Source organism: Opisthorchis viverrini (assembly GCF_000715545.1).
Source record: "Opisthorchis viverrini unplaced genomic scaffold opera_v5_103, whole genome shotgun sequence".
Classification (NCBI taxonomy): domain Eukaryota; kingdom Metazoa; phylum Platyhelminthes; class Trematoda; order Opisthorchiida; family Opisthorchiidae; genus Opisthorchis; species Opisthorchis viverrini.
In genome coordinates this window covers 1138356-1159554 of record NW_008751758.1, presented here as the reverse complement: position 1 = coordinate 1159554, position 21199 = coordinate 1138356, and the positions used below count along the sequence as shown (strand labels likewise).

The following is a 21199-nucleotide window of genomic DNA, read 5'->3' as shown; positions in this document are numbered from 1 at the left end:
TGTGCTTTCCAGCAAACGTTTGCATAAAACATACAATGTGCAGCTTGTTCGCTTTAAAAATCGTAACAAAAAATAGCAAGGAACCAGAATCCCAATAGACGTACTACAGCGAACGAAAAGTAGCAATTGATTCACGTCGCCTATGGCTGATTTCGATGTGGTTAATTTGTCTGAGATTCGCTCGCATGTAGAGAGCACTATGTAGCCCAAGTTTCGGTTGGTTGGGATGTTCGTGATACCCTAAACCAGTTTCTGTCCACATCACTGCAGCAGGCGCTCATAACTGTCTGTGCGTATTTGGTATCATCCCAAGACGATCAGTCAGCTAATGCTCAGCAACACATCCGCAGAAGCATGGGGAAACCGACAGGCAAATTTGTTTCTCAAAAACCGTACTGGAAGTTTGGGTGCTCGTTTCAAGTGGACGTCACACAAGAACAGAAACCGAACGCAGGCTACAGGACTGCTGTCCAACTTGTTTCAAAGAGTGAAAACTGTCAGATAAACGCCGGAGTTGGAAGTACGGTTTTCAAGCATCCACGATGTATTGACCGAGTTACACAGTTACACAGTGGGTAGCAAACGAAGCTACCAGTCATTGAGGATCGGCCAACGAAAAAAACACTAGCGAAAACATACGGGTGAGGAAAGGAAAGACAAATGTACGAAAGAGAAAGGAATATCAGAAGTGACATATTTTCGGACCGTGCTGCATGCAGAAGGCAGAAAGATGGAGCTGACGTCACCATGAATCAGCGATTGTGCAGTGAAGTCACTTGTAGATGTGCAATTAACGACTGCAATTCAAAACGTACTGATGCTGTTAGACCATCTTGACCTAGGCAGAAAGGTCATCACCAAAAGCACTGACTCAGAGCCTGAACAAAAATTGGCGGTGTATGGCATAATACGGCCAAAACAGTCCAAATTATTAAAATGCAGGTTGCCGTTGGTGTTCCAACCCCCGAGTCTGGACAACCAACGATTATTCAGACCTATTTCAATTGATCAATCTAGTATGAGAAGCATTGTGAGTAACGCATGGAAAACCCCGTGTTTCACAATAGGTTACAAGGATGCTCAAACCGCCGTAGCGCAGTAAGATCCAGTTTACTTGTACCAAAAGTACGGATAGGCAAACAATGGGTAAATAGATCAGTCTACTGTCTGTGGAGTCGTAGACTGGAAGTTTTGTGAACACCCTCACCAGGGTTGCTTTCGTTAAATTATCCGTACACAGTCAAACACACCACACGGCCAAAAGATTCAAAGTGTAAATGACCCCGGACTAGTAGTGTCTTAATACAGCTAGGGTCCTTAGTGCCAACGCAAATAGGTCTCAATGAGAAACATCATTACTTTATCAATTCTGATCGGTCACCTTCGTCTAGCCGTTTTTTTCTGGAGTGCCACATGTTGCTCATCAAATCCTTCGGTGACCAGTAAGGAAACGACTCGGAAACAATCAGCTAGAGAAACAGTGTTCCCGCACCAACAAAAAGGAAAATTCCCTTCAGGGACACTTCTCGAAGCACGAAACTACATCCAGTGGAATCTCTAGTTAAGGAAGCATGTGCTCAGAATGGAGTCTGAGCTTTTGCTAACAAAAACTGATCTGATCGACAGATTCGTATGGCCAAAATATCCAGCGTGTTGTAGATTAAATGAACATACAATTAACGTACGACCACTCAATATCTATCAAGGTTCCAGATATCTCAGTAGTTAAAGCGCAAGTTTACTGATAGTAGGATTCGTGATTCGAACCAAAACTTTGAATCTTGACTGCTCCTACCTAGGGTTGGACAACCTGGCAGCATCTCAATCCTCGTACTTCCTTCGGACGGCATAGCAGCTGAGCAATGAGTAATGATGCTAATGATTTGATGCTATTTAATCATTTAACATATGGTATTCGATTTTTTGGCTTTTATTCGAGTAAGACTAGGTAGCGAAAGCACAACTCGTTCGTATTTGTCCCCGTGAGAATGTACTAGCATTGATCACAGTTTCACCGGTGGAAGATCCTTGGATAATTAATTGGAGCATTGTTTTCGGCCTGAATGAAACATGCCACAGGCCAACAAATGCGGTTGAAAAAATCTACAGAGGTGAAGTTCTATTAAGCAAGAGCAGTCGGCGCCGGAGACTGTTCCGCTTTACGCCCCCTCTCCCGCCCGGGTAAATACTTCCACAGACTGGGAGGTTTGGTGTCCCCGAAGACGGTTCCTCGTTACGGAAGTGCTGTATCAGCATTACTAACAGGGTTTCAGATAGCATCTACTATCGTCCGGGTGAGTACCACAGCCCATTTCAACAAGGCATCTAAGTGTTTAGGTTGAGAGACTGTATTTCTGTATTCATTGATACCCCATGATGCATTGCATCATAACTTTTGTTCCAGTGTTCTTTTTGTATTACATCGTAGTTCATTATATTCTGTTGTGTTATAAAAAATTACATCTTACCCACCTTAACATTCTTGATCATCCGGAATGCCAAGCCCACAACAGTGCTATAGGTGACGCTGTGACAATCGTTTCAAAACTAAACTGTATAATAGGTGGTTGCGACTCATGAGTAACACGGGCTACCTCATCACCTTTCGCATGCCTTGTGTCCACAGGTGAGGATTATGGACCACCATTTGGACTGTATTGAACCACATTTCTTGGTGGCAGAGAATCAAGGAGGTGCAATCAAAACTTGCGCTGGTATTCGCTTGACTGTACAATGATGGGACTATCCCCGCTTTACTCCGCGGTGTTTGCACGTGGTACAGCATTCTCACGTTAAGTTCCACAGCGACATATGCTCTGAAACTATACATATGGTTGATTGCGATCCGAATCGGATTTATCCGCCAGTAGTGGTCAGACAATTGGACGATTATACACAGCAGAAAAGTAGGTGGTTTGCGATAAACCAAATGTGCTGCCGCGAGCAAACACTGCGCCATGAAGTGTTACCGGAAACCACCCGGTAATGGATGACCTGACAGTATTCCCTTAAATCTACATATATATTAGCTCTTCAACAGCCTAGTTTTCTCGGATACTGTCACGTCGAAGATGAATGAAGACCTTCGAGTGATATACTGACAACAAACCCACAAAATCCGCAGCTTAGTTGCAAATCCGAGGAAAGCAGTTTCGTGCTGGAATAAGGGTATCATGTCGAATACAATGAGCTCTGACCACACCGTTGATCGGCAACTGTTAACCAGGAGTGCGGACCGTGCACTAGGCTTCAATGTTTCCTAGTGCAGCCTACTATTCACCAAAGATTGAGTCAAAGGGAGTGGAGATGATTGAGTGCATATATCTGGAGAGGTTTGGCTAAGGACATAAAAGTGTATTGATTTACCATTAGATCCTCAAGATGGTTCTGGTGCGCGAGTGTCATTCACACCGTGACTGGAATACGTCTGTGGGCGCCTCCAAGTAATTCTACATCATCCTGTAGAAGCTAGTTGGAAGGGTGACATCTGTCGACGTAACCCATTTTGGTGATAACATTTGGTTACAAGAGCGCGAATTTACTGAATGGAAGGTCCATGGTTCGAACCAGACCTCTGCCTCCCTGTCTAGGTTTAGGCAACCTGGCAGTATTCCAGCCCTCGTGCTTCCTTCCGGTGGCATGGCAGTTAGGCACCGAAAGAGTACTAAAAGCTGAACGATATTTTGGGGGTGGTCAACATTGGATACGACCTCAACGAGTACTAGTAGCTGCATTCTTCTGTGTCTTAGCATGGTTAGCATGATCACTCGTGCAGATCCGTGTAGACTATTGACGACGAAAGGATAATTTCAGAAAGCTCTAGAAGCATTTATGCACTGCCGAAACTTCACTTCGGAATAAGTAATGGATAGTTCTATCGATCAAATCAGTTTTGCTGGATGAAGCTGAACTCGCAAAAAAAAAACCGTCCGCACCTAAACAAATTCTATAGAAATCGTACTCATAGAATGAAATAATGTACCATCATTTGGTTAACTCGGGTACGGTTGCCAGTAGGCACTTGTATCCCAGTATGCAGGCTTTGTCTAGATAACTTGTTCCCATGTTGCTTCAATGTCAATTTATGAATGTTGTGCCTTGAACTATTCAAATGAAATCAGAATAGGGCTACGGCAGACCACGGAAGGGCCATATCCACTGAATCCACAAATTCGAAAAAATGAATCTCACAGGCTCTGTGAAAAACACGTCAACTGAACCAAAGCAGTATTTCTTGTACACGAGAACATTCAAGTCCTGCGAGAAGAGCACTGGACGATCCTTTGATGTAATTTCTAATATTTTCTGAACACCCACTAACCCATTCAAGAATAATTCGCAAACCCACTGAATCACAATGGTCATTGGTGTACGACCATGAAAGAGCACAAGAAAAAAACGGATACAGTGGGAAAGAAAGTGGTTTATATTTACAACTAGAACTTAGAAAATAAGGTACATTATACACATGTAGAAGAGGCGGACCCACACACATGAGTTATGTACACTTTGTGGCGGGATCGGCGTGTGTTTTCTGTGATTCGAAGTAGTGAAAACTCGCCATCTTGTGAATTAGGAAAGCAGAAACCATCGGACAGTTTTGGAATCACTGTAAATATGATGTAAGTTTCGCAAAACAGTCGACTCATTTCTAGTAACAGTTTTACAGGGTTTTGAGGTAAGGGGCGAACCAGTCGAACCATAAGACATGTTACAAAGTGTAATCAAACTGAGGAAATAGAGAAAAATCACAGATCAGCGTTGCAGTGGTGCGAGGCCGTCGTGGACTATGAAGATTAACAAGGCTGGCCTAGTGTAGCGTCGGTTGGACAGGTAGACGGAGCAACACATCAGGTGGTTCGTTTCGATAATATTTCACTTTCTCGCAGGTACCTGTGGAATAGTCCATGTGCAGATAGGTGTCAGCAGCCACATCCATTAACTGGCCGGTGGCTTGGTTTAACACTCGCTCTCTGTACTCGCTGAGGTGAATACGTAGGGTGTTCCCGGTTTCCGGGTGCGGATTTCCTGTAAATAGAAACAGGCGATCATGTAACTTAGGAGGATTTCTCGCAGTGCGACATAAAAAAAACGAAAAGGGATGTGGTAATTCAGTGTCAAAATTCATAGGGTAAAAAGCTGTTCAGCATTCACATGAAGTAGCGATTGGCAGTTGGCCCACACTAACCGAGCTCTGGAACGAAGAACAGCGAACACAATCAAACCATCGGTACAAGTTAACAAAGAGAGTCAATAAAGTGTTATACTGATTGACCATAAACAGTTTGAACCGAGCAAGCAATCTGAGTGATCGTTCCTCCACTGCTTATTTACGTCGAACCCGCTAGAAGGTTACGTAGCAGGTGTCGCGTAACCCAGGATAAGCCCAAAGGGAATAATCTATTGAACAATTAGACTAGGGCGCTAAACAATAAGGTGTGGACAAGGTAACCCTTCAAAGCCCGTGAGAATCACGTAGTGACATGCTGGTGGTCAGACTTCATATCATTCCTGTGTGATCACGTGAGCTCCGTTAAGGCACAGTGTGTACAAACCTCTCCCGGCCTCTTTCGTAAAACACACTAAACTAACGTAATCCCAGTAAAGATCGATCTAGATCACACCACTAGTCGGACTGGTATTACTGGAAAAAGAATTGGGCTCGTGACGCCATACAAGTTCGATCACTCCCCACAGACAAAATAAGATGGATTCGAAGCTATGAAGGAAGTTGAGATGACTCACCCCGTGCTCCCGCTATAAAAGAAACGATCATGGCCTTCTCAGGTCTGGATACACGATTCGCGCCTTGGAATAGACTCTGAACGGAACTAAGTTGCGCCTCGGTTAGGCGAAGGTCATCTTGTATCTTGACGGCAGATTGACCACTTGTAACTACTAGATTGGATTGGAATTGCGATGAGGCCAGAGTGTTGGTAGGTTGTGAACACGGGACAACAAGACGCCCGTCCGACTGCACCATTGGTTCTTGTGCGCCAGTATATAATGTGGTGTTTTGAGTACCTTGGGGTTCGGAATGAACGATACTCAAAGTCTGCTGTTGCTGCCCAGGTGTCGACGTAAATGACACAGGAGTCGCACCAGCCGGACGGGGCATAATTTGAATATAACCAGATGGAGGCGACTGTGAGATGGAAGAAAATATCGATACTGAATCTCAAGAATCAAAAAAGGGTAAACATAAGTTTGAACAAATGTTGTCAGAACACGTGATGAAAGATCTCCAAAGACATTATGGAGACCAAAACCTACAAGAGTCCCTATTTCGACGCACACCAAACAAATAAGTTGAAAGCGAAGCCCGTGAAAATGCATTCGCTATCAGTTGAACGAGACACACCACACCCTATAAGAAACTAAACAAAACATTGCTTTGGTCTAAACAGTTTTTGCACTAATCTGATAGCCTTGGAGCATAACAATTACATGAAAGGATGGATGTTAGCGCCAGAATACCCCCGTAAAAGGCACAAGTATAAATGATATAGAATGATGCACAGATGTGAATAACTGACCCACCCTCCAAATTACATCACATTCTCGCAGATATCTAAAGTAGACTAGCAACTCAACCCGGTGGCACGGGTTGAAAAAACCACATCAACCGCCGACAGATGGGACTGAAAACAGCCAGCTGTCCATAACGTGCAAATGGAAGCCAAAAGACTCGAGTCTCTAGCTATGACTAAACAGCATAACAAATGTGGCTCGGTCACATAGTAATAATGATCTTCCGTATAAGCTACCATCATCAATGAATTGTCATTCCGTCGCAATTTCAAAATTGGAGTAGGTGAATGTGAACTAAGTAACCCGTCGTCAGCATTTCTGTAATTCAGGCCGGTACATTCAATAAATGGCGTTCTGTTCCTTATCGATATCTACCCAACTTACACGGTGTGTAGCAAACATAGCAAAACAGACAAGCTTCCCGTAAAGAGACGAACGCGTATTAAAGATGCTCAATTCGACGAATAGACAGACGATGATCAGTTTTTTGCCATAAACGAATGCCCAATTCCCTCAAACAAGTGTCCACACCACATCAGCTTACACCAGACACATAAGAACATTCGGATGTTAGAATCAACAACATTCGGGAGTAATGACTTTCGGAATAAAAGAAGCAAATATCAACGCTGGAAATAAACTGGTAAATACCCTAATCTTGTCTTACGCAATGCGATGATTTAGCCATCACATGCATTCGCTAGCTCAGTTCCCAAATGCACTGGTCTGATGAAGGAATAAAATAAGTTCAATAAAAGCAGCTCCAAAAATAGGCTCAAGGGATAAGTTGGAAACGATCCAACAACCATTGTCAAACGTGAAAAGAGAAATATCGGATAGTATTAAAAGAGTATCAGACACACCTGAATCACGGGCTTAGGAGAAAGCATAGTTCCTGTTGGGGGTGATTGTGGACCGGTCATACCCACCACAGGAGCTAAGATGACCTGTCGGCCATCCACCATCCAAGCAGTATTTGTCATTCGAGGATCGTTGGAGGACAGAGAAGTTGGTTGTACCTGTTGAAATTGAGCGGGTGCCATTTGCACCGAAACTGGTTGGTTCTGTGAAGGAGCCGGGGAAATGGGAACAGGCTGCTGTGGTTGACGAGGTCGGAGTCCCACGACGTTGTTTGCAGAAGCCAAACGGACCACAGGTGTGGGTCGTGGAGCGATCCGGATCAGGCCAGTGTTGGTTCCCGGCGACATTGTTGCAACAAGCCTAGTGGTTGCTGTAGCAGGCCTCGATGAGAGTGCGCCTGATGGTACCTGTGAAAACAAATACGGAGAACGGGGTGAACCTAACTGAAAGAAGCATTAAGACGGAGTTAAAAGATAAGATCAGACTGCCATAAGAATTTTGAATTGAGGGAATTCTGAGCAATAGCAGATTAGTTGAATGGTGCTCACGCAGACATACCGTTTCGCCAAGCCTCCAAGCACTTCGAAAAGTATACAGTAAAACTCACATATCTTGACTCGAGAGAAGGACTGTCAACCTTCTTTGTCTTGGAAATATCAAGTAAGCAAAATCTACATTACTTTGGCGAAGTACTTAACCGAACGTATCGGCAAATTTCGGGTAACCAAATAAATGTCCCGTTACAATGTGTCACATAGCAGGACGTATTCAGGATCTTCAAATCATTCTCAGCATGTGACTTATCCAATCGGCGCAGAACAGGACTGCTGAACTATTGTGAGCTTTTTCAACACCAAGAGCAGTTTGGATTTCGGTTCGAAACCGAAACTCTCAGGTTGAGGCTCGCGCCAACTCGAAGGCGGTTAATCTGCAATGAAAGCGGCTCCCGATGAACCAAATGCTGCGATTCGTCCTTCTTTTCGCAAGCACAGTCATTCCAAGTCAAAGTATTTGCAATGAAATTTGCCCCTGTGGTTGGTCAGCGTTTTTCTCCACCGCTATGATCGCGCGGACCAGGCCCAATGAATTTTTTTTGTTTGGAAAGACTGCACTATTTTACATCCAGTTCCTCCGAACTATGGTTGCTTCCCCCACCAAATGAATCAACCGCTTTTCTGGAATCAGGGTGGACGTGGCGTACTGTACCTGCAGAAGCATGGATGTTCGAAAGAACACCAAAGTGTGCATGACCCCATCCACCTCAGAGCGCAATTGGTGGCAAATTTGGCCGCCTGAAGTGTTTACCGCACGTTACAGCAGCTGCATTGATCCGAGGATACGGCTATGGTGCTCACGATGGCGAGGGCTGACAACATTGATGGCAAGAATGTAATTTTTCTTGATAAAATCGCTTTCGAAACTGAAAGCTTGTGCAGCCGCAGACTGATACCAGCCTATATGCAATCCTGTATGAAGCAGAAGAGCTCACAAAGTGACATCCAGCTGCAAATTAAGAGCAAGTAGATCACCCAAGGATAAAACTAATGAATCTTCATTTTTTAGGTTCGCAATAACAGGGCTTGTTGGCAAACCAGATTTCCCAAGAGTCTAACTTAAAAGCATAGGAAGAGCCGAACGAGAACTATCACCAAAAGCACGGGATTCTATCCACTTCAACCCGTTCTACAGGATGTCGTGACAACAAACTGAAAATCCCAGGAAATTGTGAGATCGTTCACTTTCTTCACGACTGTGCCGAGATGGCTCAGTGGTTAAAACGCTGACTTACTGACCGGAAGATCTGTGGTTCGAATCCAACGTCTGCATCTCGGCTGCCCTTGTTTAAGACTGCGCAACCCGCCAGTATCTCAGTTCTCGTGCCTCATTCAGGTGGCATGGCAGTTAAACAACGAAAGGGTGTTACTGCTGAACGATTATTATTATCAATGGTTTCAGTCGCAGTTTGAAAAACTTTGGAACCGCATTAGGGTAGTAGTAATAGTCCGTAGTTCGGAGGTGCTCAGTGTTTCATGCACGGTATCGTATGAGTATCACATAAACAAAAGATGGAAAACACAAGTGCAAATAACCAGAAATGTCCTCGCGAAAGAGGCTAAAACGGGTATAAACCAGAGGGCACAGCAATCATTGCACTGGAACGACACAAGGTCCCCTACGTGTTCAGACGTTTGCTTCTTCCGCCTTAGACCTTACAGCAGGTCCAGGTGAATCTTGCAGATGGAAGCCAGTGGAGTCTAACTATCGAAGTTGATGCGGTTATCTATGATAATCACTATGGTAGCCGTGGAGCAGTTGTCACGAGCCTAGTTAAACCTAGCGATTTGCTGTACACTTCATCTAAATCAACAATTTAAAACCCAAATAAAAGCACCGTGCAAAGCGGATAGCGAAACGGGTGAACCTAAGCAAGAACAACGGTTCCCATACAACTGGGAAAACTTATAAACCTGTGGAGAAAGTGCCGTCACAAGAACGTTCGCTTTACAAACTTCGAATTGCTATACAACTTGATCAAGCACTCCCTGAATGAGAAATGATACAGCAAACGACTAGCCTGGGGTCTGAATCGTGGTAGGTTTACTTTTAGTATTAACGGCCCTGAGTTCGGTAGAGCCTGTTACCTACAACTGGTTAATTTAGGGACTAGCAGTGACAACATCGGGCGAGATGGCTCAAATGGATACAGCGCGAATTTACTGACCGGAAGGTCCGTGGTTCGAATCCGACCTCCACTTCTGGACTTCCCCTGTCTAGGCTTGGGCAACCTGGCAGTATCCCAGCCCTCGTGCTTCCTTCGGGTAGCATGGCAGCTAGGCACCGGAAGGGTGTTACAGCTAAGCGACTTTCATTTTTTTAGTGCCAACGTCACACGTGTTCCAGCTCCTTCACTTGACACTGCTATGGCTCGTTGGTGTTCCGTTAACTGATATTTCCGTTCACTTCTCAATAACAGAGTAGCAACGGCGTGGCTAGTGACATGGGAACAAACGTGGCTAAGCTGATGCCATCAGAAATGCGAAAATCATCATATAAAAGCCGAGTAGAAGTGAACATTTTAGATAACTGTTATCCCTGAGGGAATGTTCTAGAGGAACTTCCCCGTAAAGCACGCTGGAACGACCACTGTCATTGGTCAAATTAAGGTTGAATTCGTACGAGGACGGCACTAATCAACTAAGAACACGTTCTTGGCTTCCTTTGAAGTTCTGGAGTTTATCAAAGAATCAGAAGGCTAATGCGGCCCGAATACTCGGATTGAACAAACTACAGACCACGTTGCGTAAATTGGCAGGACAAATGTAAGGGTAGTCATTCCTCGTTCGCAAAGACAACAGTGGCGCATAATTACTTACAACAACCCTTATGGGTTGAATTAGCCGTGGTTGACTGTCTATTGATGCAGATGCTGCTGGATAGGTTACCGCGCGGAGAGTAGTGGTGCTTGATCCGGACCCAGGCGCTGGCTGCAATGTAGTCAACGTAGTAGTCCCAATGGAACTGCTGGGAGGACGATTTGGAGCACCTGCTCTCGTATGAACTGGTTGTACAAATCGAATTTGAGGACCGGCGTGAGTGCCAGATATGAACCGAATTGTTCCCGGAACGCAGGCTTGTGTGAAGATAGTGCGAGGTGTAGGAATACCGGCCCGCATGCCCTGACCGCTGGTGGGTAGACCAGTTGACGGTAAACTTGTGGTAAAGGATGGAGCGATTGTCTGCGACGCTGGAATTTCGCAAAGCTCATAAGGTGAATAGGAGGCGTTCGCCGTAGACATCACCGAACAGGGAGCATAAACTGTGGAATAACTGGTCTGAGCCGGTGGAACTTCAGACAAGTTGGATCCGTACAGAGAAATGCGGGCTGAGGGATTGAAGCCACTTCACAAAAGTAAAGAAGATACAAATTTAAGATGAACTGAGGAAAAAAATGTACGCTCATTGGTGGTCATCAGAGCATGAACAGGTAGGTCAAGGCAGACTTCCCGTCTGCCAAAGTACAAAACCAGGAACAGTACAAACCCGAAAATCTGCAGATATTATACGGTTAGGCCAAAGTAACTAGACTTTGAACTGCGGATACCAATAATGATGAGCCGTCGGTTAAGAAAGCCTTGGCCAGCAAGATTCACCATCTACAGCTGGTTACGTTAGACAAACCAAAATAATCTACCGACAGACTTTGTAATGGAGCCCCCGGATGCATTTAAATTTGCATGAACTCGGGGTTTTAGTTGGAATTTCCAGTCTTCTCTGTTTCATCGTTCATCCAATTTTAAGTTGCGCTTGTGCTGCGCCTTCTATACACGAGAAGGAACCGAATCTAACTCTGTGTGCGTCCACAAGTTGATGCACGAAACCTGTAAGGGGATTGGATGCCAACATTACACTAGACGTGATCCTACAAGGCGCGACTGGGTAGGCCTGGTGGTGACACTTATGTGCAAAGGCGTGTGTACGGCGATTAACCAAAAAGGATACCAGTATGCGTCTGCCTAAACCATCAAACCAAATCATTCCGGTGTGGTGACGCTTCGGTACACAGTTTCCATACACTACGGTAGGAGTACCAGATCTGAACCACTTCCAGATTGCCCAACCCTAAGCATATATATCCGAAAAGTCAGAGGCGAATCCTGTCACATTCCTAGCAGTCAAGAGCTCGTGCGTCACTCCTGAAATGATGTGAGCTCGGAGAGCGAAACCCTACTAGTGGCAGGACTTATAACACTGATGAAATACTTCCACATGTTCTATACAAAGGAAACCCTTGGTGGATTAAAAAACGAATGACGAACGGTAGAGGTACACGAATGAAAATAAGGGACTAGACCAACTCCATGAGAGAAAACCAACGATGCGGCAATGCTGAGAGCCAAGACTACTAGCGAGTAGTCGGATTGCTGACGCTGACTTTGAAGTTAGGGGGCAATAAAGCGTATGGAGACATACTTAAAGAAAATGAACCAGACTGAGCAACTACATAATCAACTGATTTCTTCAAATAAACCGTGTATATAAATACATGGCTAAATATGAAAGAACCCGAAATTAACGCCAGACAAGTCTCAGTAGTATGTATACAGTGGGAGCACACAAAAGGTCAGTAAACCTTACCGGAATTCAGAGGAAATACCCAGCTGATAAGTGCCCGAACTCATATCCTGCATCATAAGACCGTCGTTATCATCGTCATCGTCATCATCGTCATCTACGACACCTTGAACAACATTCATCCCCGAGGAAACGGATAAGAGAGGGTGTCGGACCATCAAACTAGTATTGTTGGGCCTGCCAGAAAGGAGTAAGTTACTTCCTGCAGTAGCTGGTACCGAATTCACAAAGCTTGATGGACGGGAGACATCCGCCAGTCGGTCAGTTGTGGTACAGCTTGGACGGAATGTTGAATTGTCGCGCAAGCTTGAGATGACCCCGTTTCCTTTATTATACGTAGGATCCACCTCGGAATTCTGTGTCCCTGAGTTGGGTGCAACCGATATGGGAGCAAGAGCTACATCAGTCCAACTTGCAGATGCAGGTTGTTCTCGAGCTTCCATGAGATTTTGTTTCTCGGATAAACGGGCGATTTTAGCAGCTTGTCGGGCGGCTTTTTGTTCTTTGATGCGCTCCTCGCGTTCTTGACGTTTGAGTTCTCGCTCCTTCTCCATTTGTTCTACGTACGAGGGGGAAAACCGGGACATGAAAACAGCAGTACAAAAACCTAGCCACCCGTGTAACAGGTGCGGGATTAGGGAGATTTTGCGAGTAAGTATGTTTCAACCTACTCATATTTGGGAAGTAGTCAGAGATAATGACAGCGTCGCTCATACTGCCAACACGCATCCTCAGGGAACAGTGAAATCACAATTTTGGGGTTCTGAAGCGAAATCTCGAACAAAATATAAGTACAAGAAGAAAGTCATCCATAGTGTACAAAATTTGTGCGCGCAAACCAGATGGTTTTTACGACAAATGTGTGCGGGTTGGCCTTTCTTTAGTTTTCAGGGGACTTGGAAATGGATGGAAACATTGAAGAACGCTCTAAGCAGTAAAATTGCGGGTTTCGATCACGCTGTCCACTAACCATGGACTAGCCGAAAGGCAGATTACTATTTCAAGTAACTACCGTTTCCACAGCGGTTACAGTGGTCAAGTAAAAAAAGTAAAAATAGCTGGCAAGCACTTGCCCGCCAGATTGCCTAAGTCTAGATAGGAGAAATCAAGAGGCAGAGTTCGGGTTCGAATCACGGACCTTCCGGTCAGTAATTAGCTCTCTAAGAGGCAGAGTTCGGGTTCGAATCACGGACCTTCCGGTCAGTAAATTAGCTCTCTAACCATTGAGCCACCCCCATGTTCGGTTTCCGACCTTGGAGCAGTCAAATGAATTCATCGTGCGTAAGAAGGACGACCGACGAATAAACCTTTCACAAACGAATTCAGACGCCATGATGTTGCACATTTTGTCGGTGCTTGTTAACATTGCGATCGTATTCCACTAGGGCTTATTATCTGTTCAATAATAAACACTTCTTTTTGAGCCCGTTACAAAGCTAATCTGACTGAGTTGACCAGAATGAATTAGCCAATCCAACTTAATTGTGATAAAGTGCCTTGAGTGAGCTTAAAAATCCAGTGCTCCGGTTTCCTGGTTGTTGGGATTACGGTGCCCACAGAAGCATTGTGTCTGAAGAAAAATGTGAACCATTGACCTGGGATACCATTTTATCGCACAACAGAGATGAAATCCGTGGGAAACACTATGAGGAGCGAGAACATAGGCATGAATCGGCCTCGGATGGCGGAAAGAACTGAATGTCTCATGCATCTTCATGACTTGTGAGCTTCTTGACAAAATGAGGCTAACGTTTTGGATCTTATATTCACACCCAAACGCACTGTGACATACGAACATACGCAAGTCAATAAGAGTCAACGTATGTATTCTCTCATGAAAAGCTATTCCAAACACAGTCTCGCCAACAGTGGCAGTATACAGTATGAAGAGTTATCGTTATCGCTTCAGTGTGTTGATCAGATGAATCCGACGATTTAGGTGCCTTGCGCCTGAAGTTTCACGGATTGGTTTACTATCTTTTCCACTTCATTTCTCCTGTTTTGGTTACTTTGGTTACTTTACCTATTTAACTCAAGCTGTTGAAGGCTATCAGACTTGCAGAAACAATATCGGAATAGTATCAAGAATTCCGTATTGGCTTACTATTGGGGACAAAATAAAGCAAGTATTTCGACAACCATCTGCGATGCAAAAAAAATTATGGCGAGAATCCCATGCAAAGAAGTGGCCTGATTTTTATGCCGGAAACTATTCATAAGGTTGCTGAAAACTCTTCGACGGCCCAGTTAATTTGGTCTAAAGGGGACATAAATGAAATCCAGCTAAATCCCTCCGTTAGGATATTCTTCAGCGGAATGTTCTGCAAGCAGAACAAGTCGGTGTACGAATAAGCGTGTTTCGCTCATTTCGTGCACTCTGAGTTTAATAGGAACATAAGGTTGACGGAAAATCAGGGACTACGCCTATCTGATGAGCCCCGAGATGGGCGAAACCGATCGTAGAGTATCTAAAAGCCTTCAGCAACCTTAAGGGTAGCTTATTTCACGAAAAGGTGTGCTGCGGTATCTCGCATAGCGTATCTACTGAAAAACGATGTGTTGTTTGTGCAATACATTCATTTTAAGACTATCAAGAACGGGAGGTTAAATTGGAATTCGGGTGAATCTTCCGTGAAAACCAAATTAGTATGCAAATCAGTGCATTTGACTTGCTGTTATTCTGTTGTCGTGTTGTTCAATGGTTAACATCTTCACTTGTTAAACAAGAAGTGTAGCGTTTCCCACAGGGAATTTCTGGTATACCGAAGTGAACTGTTGGGAGTAGAACTCCGATTTCTGAAACCTATGACCTTGGTCACTGGGCTAATCAGGTTCTCCGTTAACGAAAGCGGGCAGCACGGGTTCTGTCAGGCAGACAGGTTTGGTGTTTGTGTGTTTATCAAGCTACGTGCCTAATGGATAGCTACAGAGAAAGCAGTTTTCTTGCTACGTTGTTCAAAACTATCGTTGCTGAAACTGGTAACTTAGCATAACTGCCTAGCTGTCCGGAGGCCACCCGTCCCTAATAACCGAACATCACATCATGTGGATGGATGTGTCACGTGCAGTTTACGAACCAAACGAGGGCATGTCCTGATTGGCCAGAATGCCAGCCAATCTGATTCGAGCATCTTCAGCTCGACGCTTCTTGCCCCTTACGGAGATTTTGGCACGACCTTGTGGGACACTCTGTGATTACCCTATAAATACAGTTGCAATGATCTTCCATTGTCTCTATAAAGGGCCGTCTGAAACTACCGTGCCAACTGATATACCATAGTGGGCGGAGCAGGAGGCCAAGGGACCGATGCAGGGTTCCACGACCATTCAGCAAGTCACAACACAAGCCTAAAATGAACTGGTTCACAGTCCTGGACCTTGAATGACACGACCATCAGGGAAGCTAGTGAATAGCACACAGAACATCAAATACACAATTTCCAAAAGAAAGGCCATGTGATATTAAAAAAAAACATAGTCGCGCTATAGGGAAACACAAGAAGAGTGAGCGATATTGGGTTAAGACAGCCTTTCAGACCACAAACACACTGTTCTGAAACACAAACGTTACATGAATACAAGAAACAACGGATAAGAGTGCGCACTACAAAAACGGAGACAATTCATTGACAAAATTGTATGGTGAGCCGAGTCTCACGATGAATTTTATCACCTACAGGTAAGCTGGTGTGCAGGATGACCGAAAAGAACAAGGAGCAACTCACCTTTCCTCAGTTGCTTTGCTTTTGGACCAAAAGCTGGAAGTTCATCAAAATCTAGGAGTTTAATTCGTGACGGTTTTCGGCAGTTGGCAGCCGGAGAGCGAGCAGTCAAACGCTCAGAAGGAGTCAATAAATTTGGTGGCTTATCCAAGAGATCTGCATTCGGTCTGGGCCAAGGGAGATTAAGCTTACGAGCAGAATGTTCGGGGGAGCAGGACCACGAGGAAAGACTGGGAATTTTTCTGTTCTGGTTGGAAAACGGGGTTCGCCTCAGAGAGTGATTACTTAGGAAGCCGGAGTTATCCGCATCAGCATCATCCTCCGTCTCATCAGACCGAGCAAAGCTTCGCCCAGGAATAGGGACATGTACCCTTCTACGTTGGCACTCATCCGTCAGTTTCTCCAAATAAGTTTCTTTCAAAGTTAATGTGTGTGGTTTGTCACGACAACGGAAGCCCAAGCCACGTTCCGTACGCCGTTCCAGAGAACCACAAGGTTGTTTCCTCCCAGAAGAATGTAAGTTTTTTGTTGGAGGTTTACTCTTTACAGTGGATAGCACATTTTCACCGAGACATTCGGCCAGTAGTGGAGTAGTTGTCACTTTCCATCCATGTGAATGCTTCAGCAATTTCTCTATATTTTTTCGGAACGCCTCGTTAGTTGGAGAAATGTCGAAATTCAGATAGTTCAGGGATTGTTTCGTGTGTAAAATTGTGGCAACCGCTTTGACCAAGTTGTTCTCCTCATCCAAGGCTTGGAGGAAAATACTTTCTACATGCCTGTCCACCTAGGGTAACAATCGCAAGAAAATATAAAAAAAAGAAGTGGGATAAACGTGATGTGTCGCACTAAAGACCTCAAATCCATTATATAAGTAAAACATTTATTCACCACGTATTAGACTTAACGCTTAGTGATCAGACAATGCAGTCATCCTGATGGGACCCTATAGGTCCAGCGGTGCTACGCTGCCAAAAGATTGTACGCCGTATATAACCTCAATCCTTGTAATTCCGGGTTGATACAGTAATTAAGCAGTGAAAGAACACGGCAGGTTGATTGTTCTTCACTATAGTGAAATCACATAAGGTATCGTATACAGTCCTGATAGCGCCCAAACCATACGCCATGAAGATATGTTTGTCCACATGACCGAGACTATAAGCCATCATTATCACCCGATTGTATGCAGTGGCAATCTTGAACACCTCGTTTCATTTCTAACTTAATCACCATATTGACCAATGGCAGCACTATACCAGTGGGTCACAAAGCCACTGCTAAGTGGCAGACTTAGTTTTGCGACTAACCGGAAAATTATGTTAATTTGTATTGAACAAAGACGTGAACTGAGCTGAACTGTGTATTCCAAAACGGCAGTCAAAGATTGGTCTTAACAAGACCGGTAAACGTATACCGGTACGCGTACACATACATTGAGTACCTATGCAGTCTTCCCTTGAAAATAGGCGGACAGAAAACACCATCTTTAAAACCCACACACCTTCGTTGCACAATGAAAGACATTCAATAAACCATCATCAAAGACAGCAACATTTATGTAGCCATTGATGCTTCATGGCCTCTCAACATGATTCAGATTACTAGCGACAAGTCACAGACATTAGTTCCAGCTGCTACAGCTTCGGTCACCAGAAAATGGGAGTGGACGTGAAATAAGCATTAGATACCATCAGCATCAAAATCATTATCATCATTAGAGACACCAACATCAAAGTTGACATTATTGCCTCACTGTCGTACAACTACAAAGTTCGTCTAACCACTTAATGCCCTACAATGAGAGGAAGAGAAAAGAGTGAGGGAGGGAGGGGACCCGATGTTGGCCTATGGCAAGCGTTAGAGGTGCGTACTCCTCTAAGCGCTCAATCAGAAAATCTGGAAAAAAATCTACAGCACGAACGCCATTGACACCGATAAGCCACTATTTGTTGAAATGGCTCCAGCTGAGCGCAGGGGTAGGAGGTCGCTGGAACCCCATCCTGGAATATGGACTGTACCAACGACACACAAAACCTTCGTAATCTCTTTCACATTTTTTTGCCAAGTCACACGTTGTCCACCTCGCAATTTGCGCCACTCTGAAGGAGACATGAGGAACAAGGATAGTCTCGGTAGACGATGTTTTTTTGATGCGCGGCACATGGCCAATCCATCTCAGTTGACGGTGTTGAACCAAGGTGCGTTCAGCTGTAGCACCCTTCCGGTGCCTAGCTGCCATGCCACCCGAAGGAAGCACGAGGGCTGGGATACTGCCAGGTTGCCCAAGCCTAGACAGGGGAAGTCGAGTGGCCGAGGTCGGATTCGAACCACGGACCTTCCGGTCAGTAAATTCGCGCTCTAACCACTTGGGCCATCTCGCCCAGGGAAACCGAGTTATACACTAAGTCTTTTTAGTAACTTGGACAACCACATGGTGGAGCGTCAACAAATGTGAGGTGTTGCAGCAGGAACGTGAAAGTCACTATCCGCTTTCGCTCATCTTTATCTTACCAGACACCTGGTCATCCATACTGCATTTCATTCTTTCGACTTATCCCTGTACTTGTATTGTAATAACTGCGGCACAAATCGTGTAGTTACTTAACTGTTAGGGTTCAATTCGTAGCTCAGTCTTAGCGCTGTATACTTAAATGTTCGGACAGTTACAACCAAATTCGCCAACGTTAATCGATAGATTGCACATTCGTCTACTTCGGATATACATGTGTACAGCCTGGGTACAAGTCCGAAGGTCGCTACTCGTCACACCTTATGTGATCACTTTACTGCTATCCATAGGTTTATCTGAAAAGCATTGTTTTCAACGCTAGCCCACCCGTACATTGTTGCCCATATATCGATCAGTTTGGCACAGTCCGACCTGCTACTGTACATAACCCAACCACACCGATATAGACTGAAGTGGTTACCAACTGGCAATGGAGGTTCACTTTCTTCATGTACGTAACTGCATATACGGTATGCTAATTGTCCTGTAAACTTAAGTTACACTAACGCATAGCTGAATTTGCCGAAACCATGTAATCGGGTCCACAGAGGGGTAGTTATCTTGTCATTTTGTTTGTGTCATCCATCTTAGGTTTTTACGCGCTGCACTGGTCTACAAAGCGAGCTGTGACAATGTCTGTCATTTTTTGGGCACGGAGTATATAGTCTCCTTCACAAATATGCTTGATAATGTAGCCATCCGCAAGTTTGTTTTGGTTCTTACTGATATGTAATTTGCCTTATTTTACAGTTTCTCAGTCAAGCCAGATCTCGTTCACTCCATGAGACCAGTAAGCAGTTAGCTGGAATAGCGACACGCCGTTTCCTGCCGCTGGTGCTGCATGATTTTGATAAAGCCAGTGGAAATGGGGACAAAATTGTTTACAACTGCCTTCCGTCGTGTGCCACAATAGGCTGGGCGTTGATGGCGCGAGACCTCGGTATTGTGGCTCGTATCGCAGAGTATACGCTGGCCCGAGACAAAGAATTTTGTGTCGAAAGTCCGTCTGAAGACCCGTACCCGCATCCCACGGAGATTGCCGAAATGGCTGCAATCGTTTTGGGTTTCTGCAACGATCAGGCATTACGAAGTGTTCCTCCCTCACAATCATTTCAACCTGCAACCAGTCTTAGTGAACTTTGTTTGTCTTCTGAGCTGGCTTTCCTCGTGCGCTATGCCAAACTACAGCAATGTTTTGCCAGTGGTGATATTGAGACTGCTGTCGATCGGTTGATCGATTTACTGATCACCGGCTCTGGAAGTTCCAGTGCGGTGGAACTTGGTGCCGCTTCGTGCGGTTCAGGTTCGCTTATATCCACCCGTCTGCGTCTACGTTTGCTCACTGAAGTTCGTCACCTGCTGGGGCGTAGATGCATTCGACGGGACCAAGCAGAACTTTTGATTAGTGCTCTTGTGGACTTGCGCCTGGATACCTGCGAAGACCCGACTGAGGATAATAAAAAGCTGAATGACCTACTGGTGCACATTCACATCCTTCTGGCCCAAGAATTAACCTCCTCGTTGCTTGTTCGAGAATCACAGATTAATAACGTGGTTCTTGGCGGTGTGGTTTAAAACAATCCGGACTAGTTGCTATCGATTTCTAATCCGATGTTTATTGTACATATCTGGTTCTCATGCAATTCATGTCTTGCATTTCGTCAATCGATGTACCTACACTTCTGGATGAAAGCCCGTTCCAATGTTATATTTCGTCAGAATCACAAATGAGCGTTTATGCATCAGTATGGTAACCGGCGTAGAACGATGGGAACAGTGGGTTGAGTTTTCTGATGATTTCTCGCCAGGGGGTTTCGTTTGCCTTGCCGTAAATTACCAGATTGTATACCGGTTGCACTTTGGATCCCGTGCATTTGTCGCCTAGTGATGCTAGCTATGCAAGATGCTCCTCCGTTGTTACCTCTGTTGTTTCTCTGGATGTCTGCGTTATTTCTCTAACTTTCTAGGTGCACGCCACATCTCATGCCAGTTTACCCGCCAGTTTACCCATTTGAGAGCCTTCTTTTGTGTAGAGTTGATCCTGCAAAATGAATAACCGCCATACTATTTAATTTAATTCGGTAATCCGTGAATTTTCCCTCAACTTGTCACAGAGGATTTTCCCAGCGATCTAGCTCACTGGCTACCAAGCGGTGCCAAATTGTATAAATTGAGCCCTTTCAGTCGAGCCTGATGCTCACTATCAACGCCTAGACCGTTTTTTTCCGATAAACCGAAATCATTATTTTGATGAAATAGGTCTTGAGTACTACAAGTGGCTGCTGTGTTCCGAGATTTTAGTTTTCTTTACTAATGTAAATGCGACATACACCCATTGAGCCGGCATTGCTTGTGACGATATCCTCCCCTTAAGGCCTGTGTGGACTTCTGAAATAATATCTTTCATCTTCCGATCGGTATCTGATATCTTTCAGTAGTT

The 21199-nt window shown here is 44.8% G+C and overlaps 3 protein-coding genes across 3 annotated transcripts in view; 2 read left to right on the top strand and 1 right to left on the bottom strand.

The window, feature by feature from the left end:
* T265_05442 (hypothetical protein) overlaps positions 1–7756 on the top strand; it is a gene marked incomplete at both ends in the record, with an annotated part of 54899 nt that extends 47143 nt beyond the window's left edge. Inside the window, one exon of the mRNA XM_009170449.1 lies at positions 7505–7756. Coding sequence (XP_009168713.1) covers positions 7505–7756 — 252 coding nt within the window. The remainder of the gene's footprint in view (positions 1–7504) is intronic.
* Positions 1–17992, bottom strand: part of T265_05441 (hypothetical protein) — a gene marked incomplete at both ends in the record, with an annotated part of 25648 nt that extends 7656 nt beyond the window's left edge. Inside the window, 7 exons of the mRNA XM_009170448.1 lie at positions 4894–5028; positions 5746–6145; positions 7395–7799; positions 10767–11275; positions 12548–13084; positions 16251–17034; positions 17939–17992. Of these exons, the coding sequence (XP_009168712.1) occupies positions 4894–5028; positions 5746–6145; positions 7395–7799; positions 10767–11275; positions 12548–13084; positions 16251–17034; positions 17939–17992 (2824 nt within the window). The remainder of the gene's footprint in view (positions 1–4893; positions 5029–5745; positions 6146–7394; positions 7800–10766; positions 11276–12547; positions 13085–16250; positions 17035–17938) is intronic.
* T265_05440 (hypothetical protein) overlaps positions 16674–21199 on the top strand; it is a gene marked incomplete at both ends in the record, with an annotated part of 16571 nt that continues 12045 nt past the window's right edge. The window contains 2 exons of the mRNA XM_009170447.1: positions 16674–16763; positions 19510–20323. Coding sequence (XP_009168711.1) covers positions 16674–16763; positions 19510–20323 — 904 coding nt within the window. The remainder of the gene's footprint in view (positions 16764–19509; positions 20324–21199) is intronic.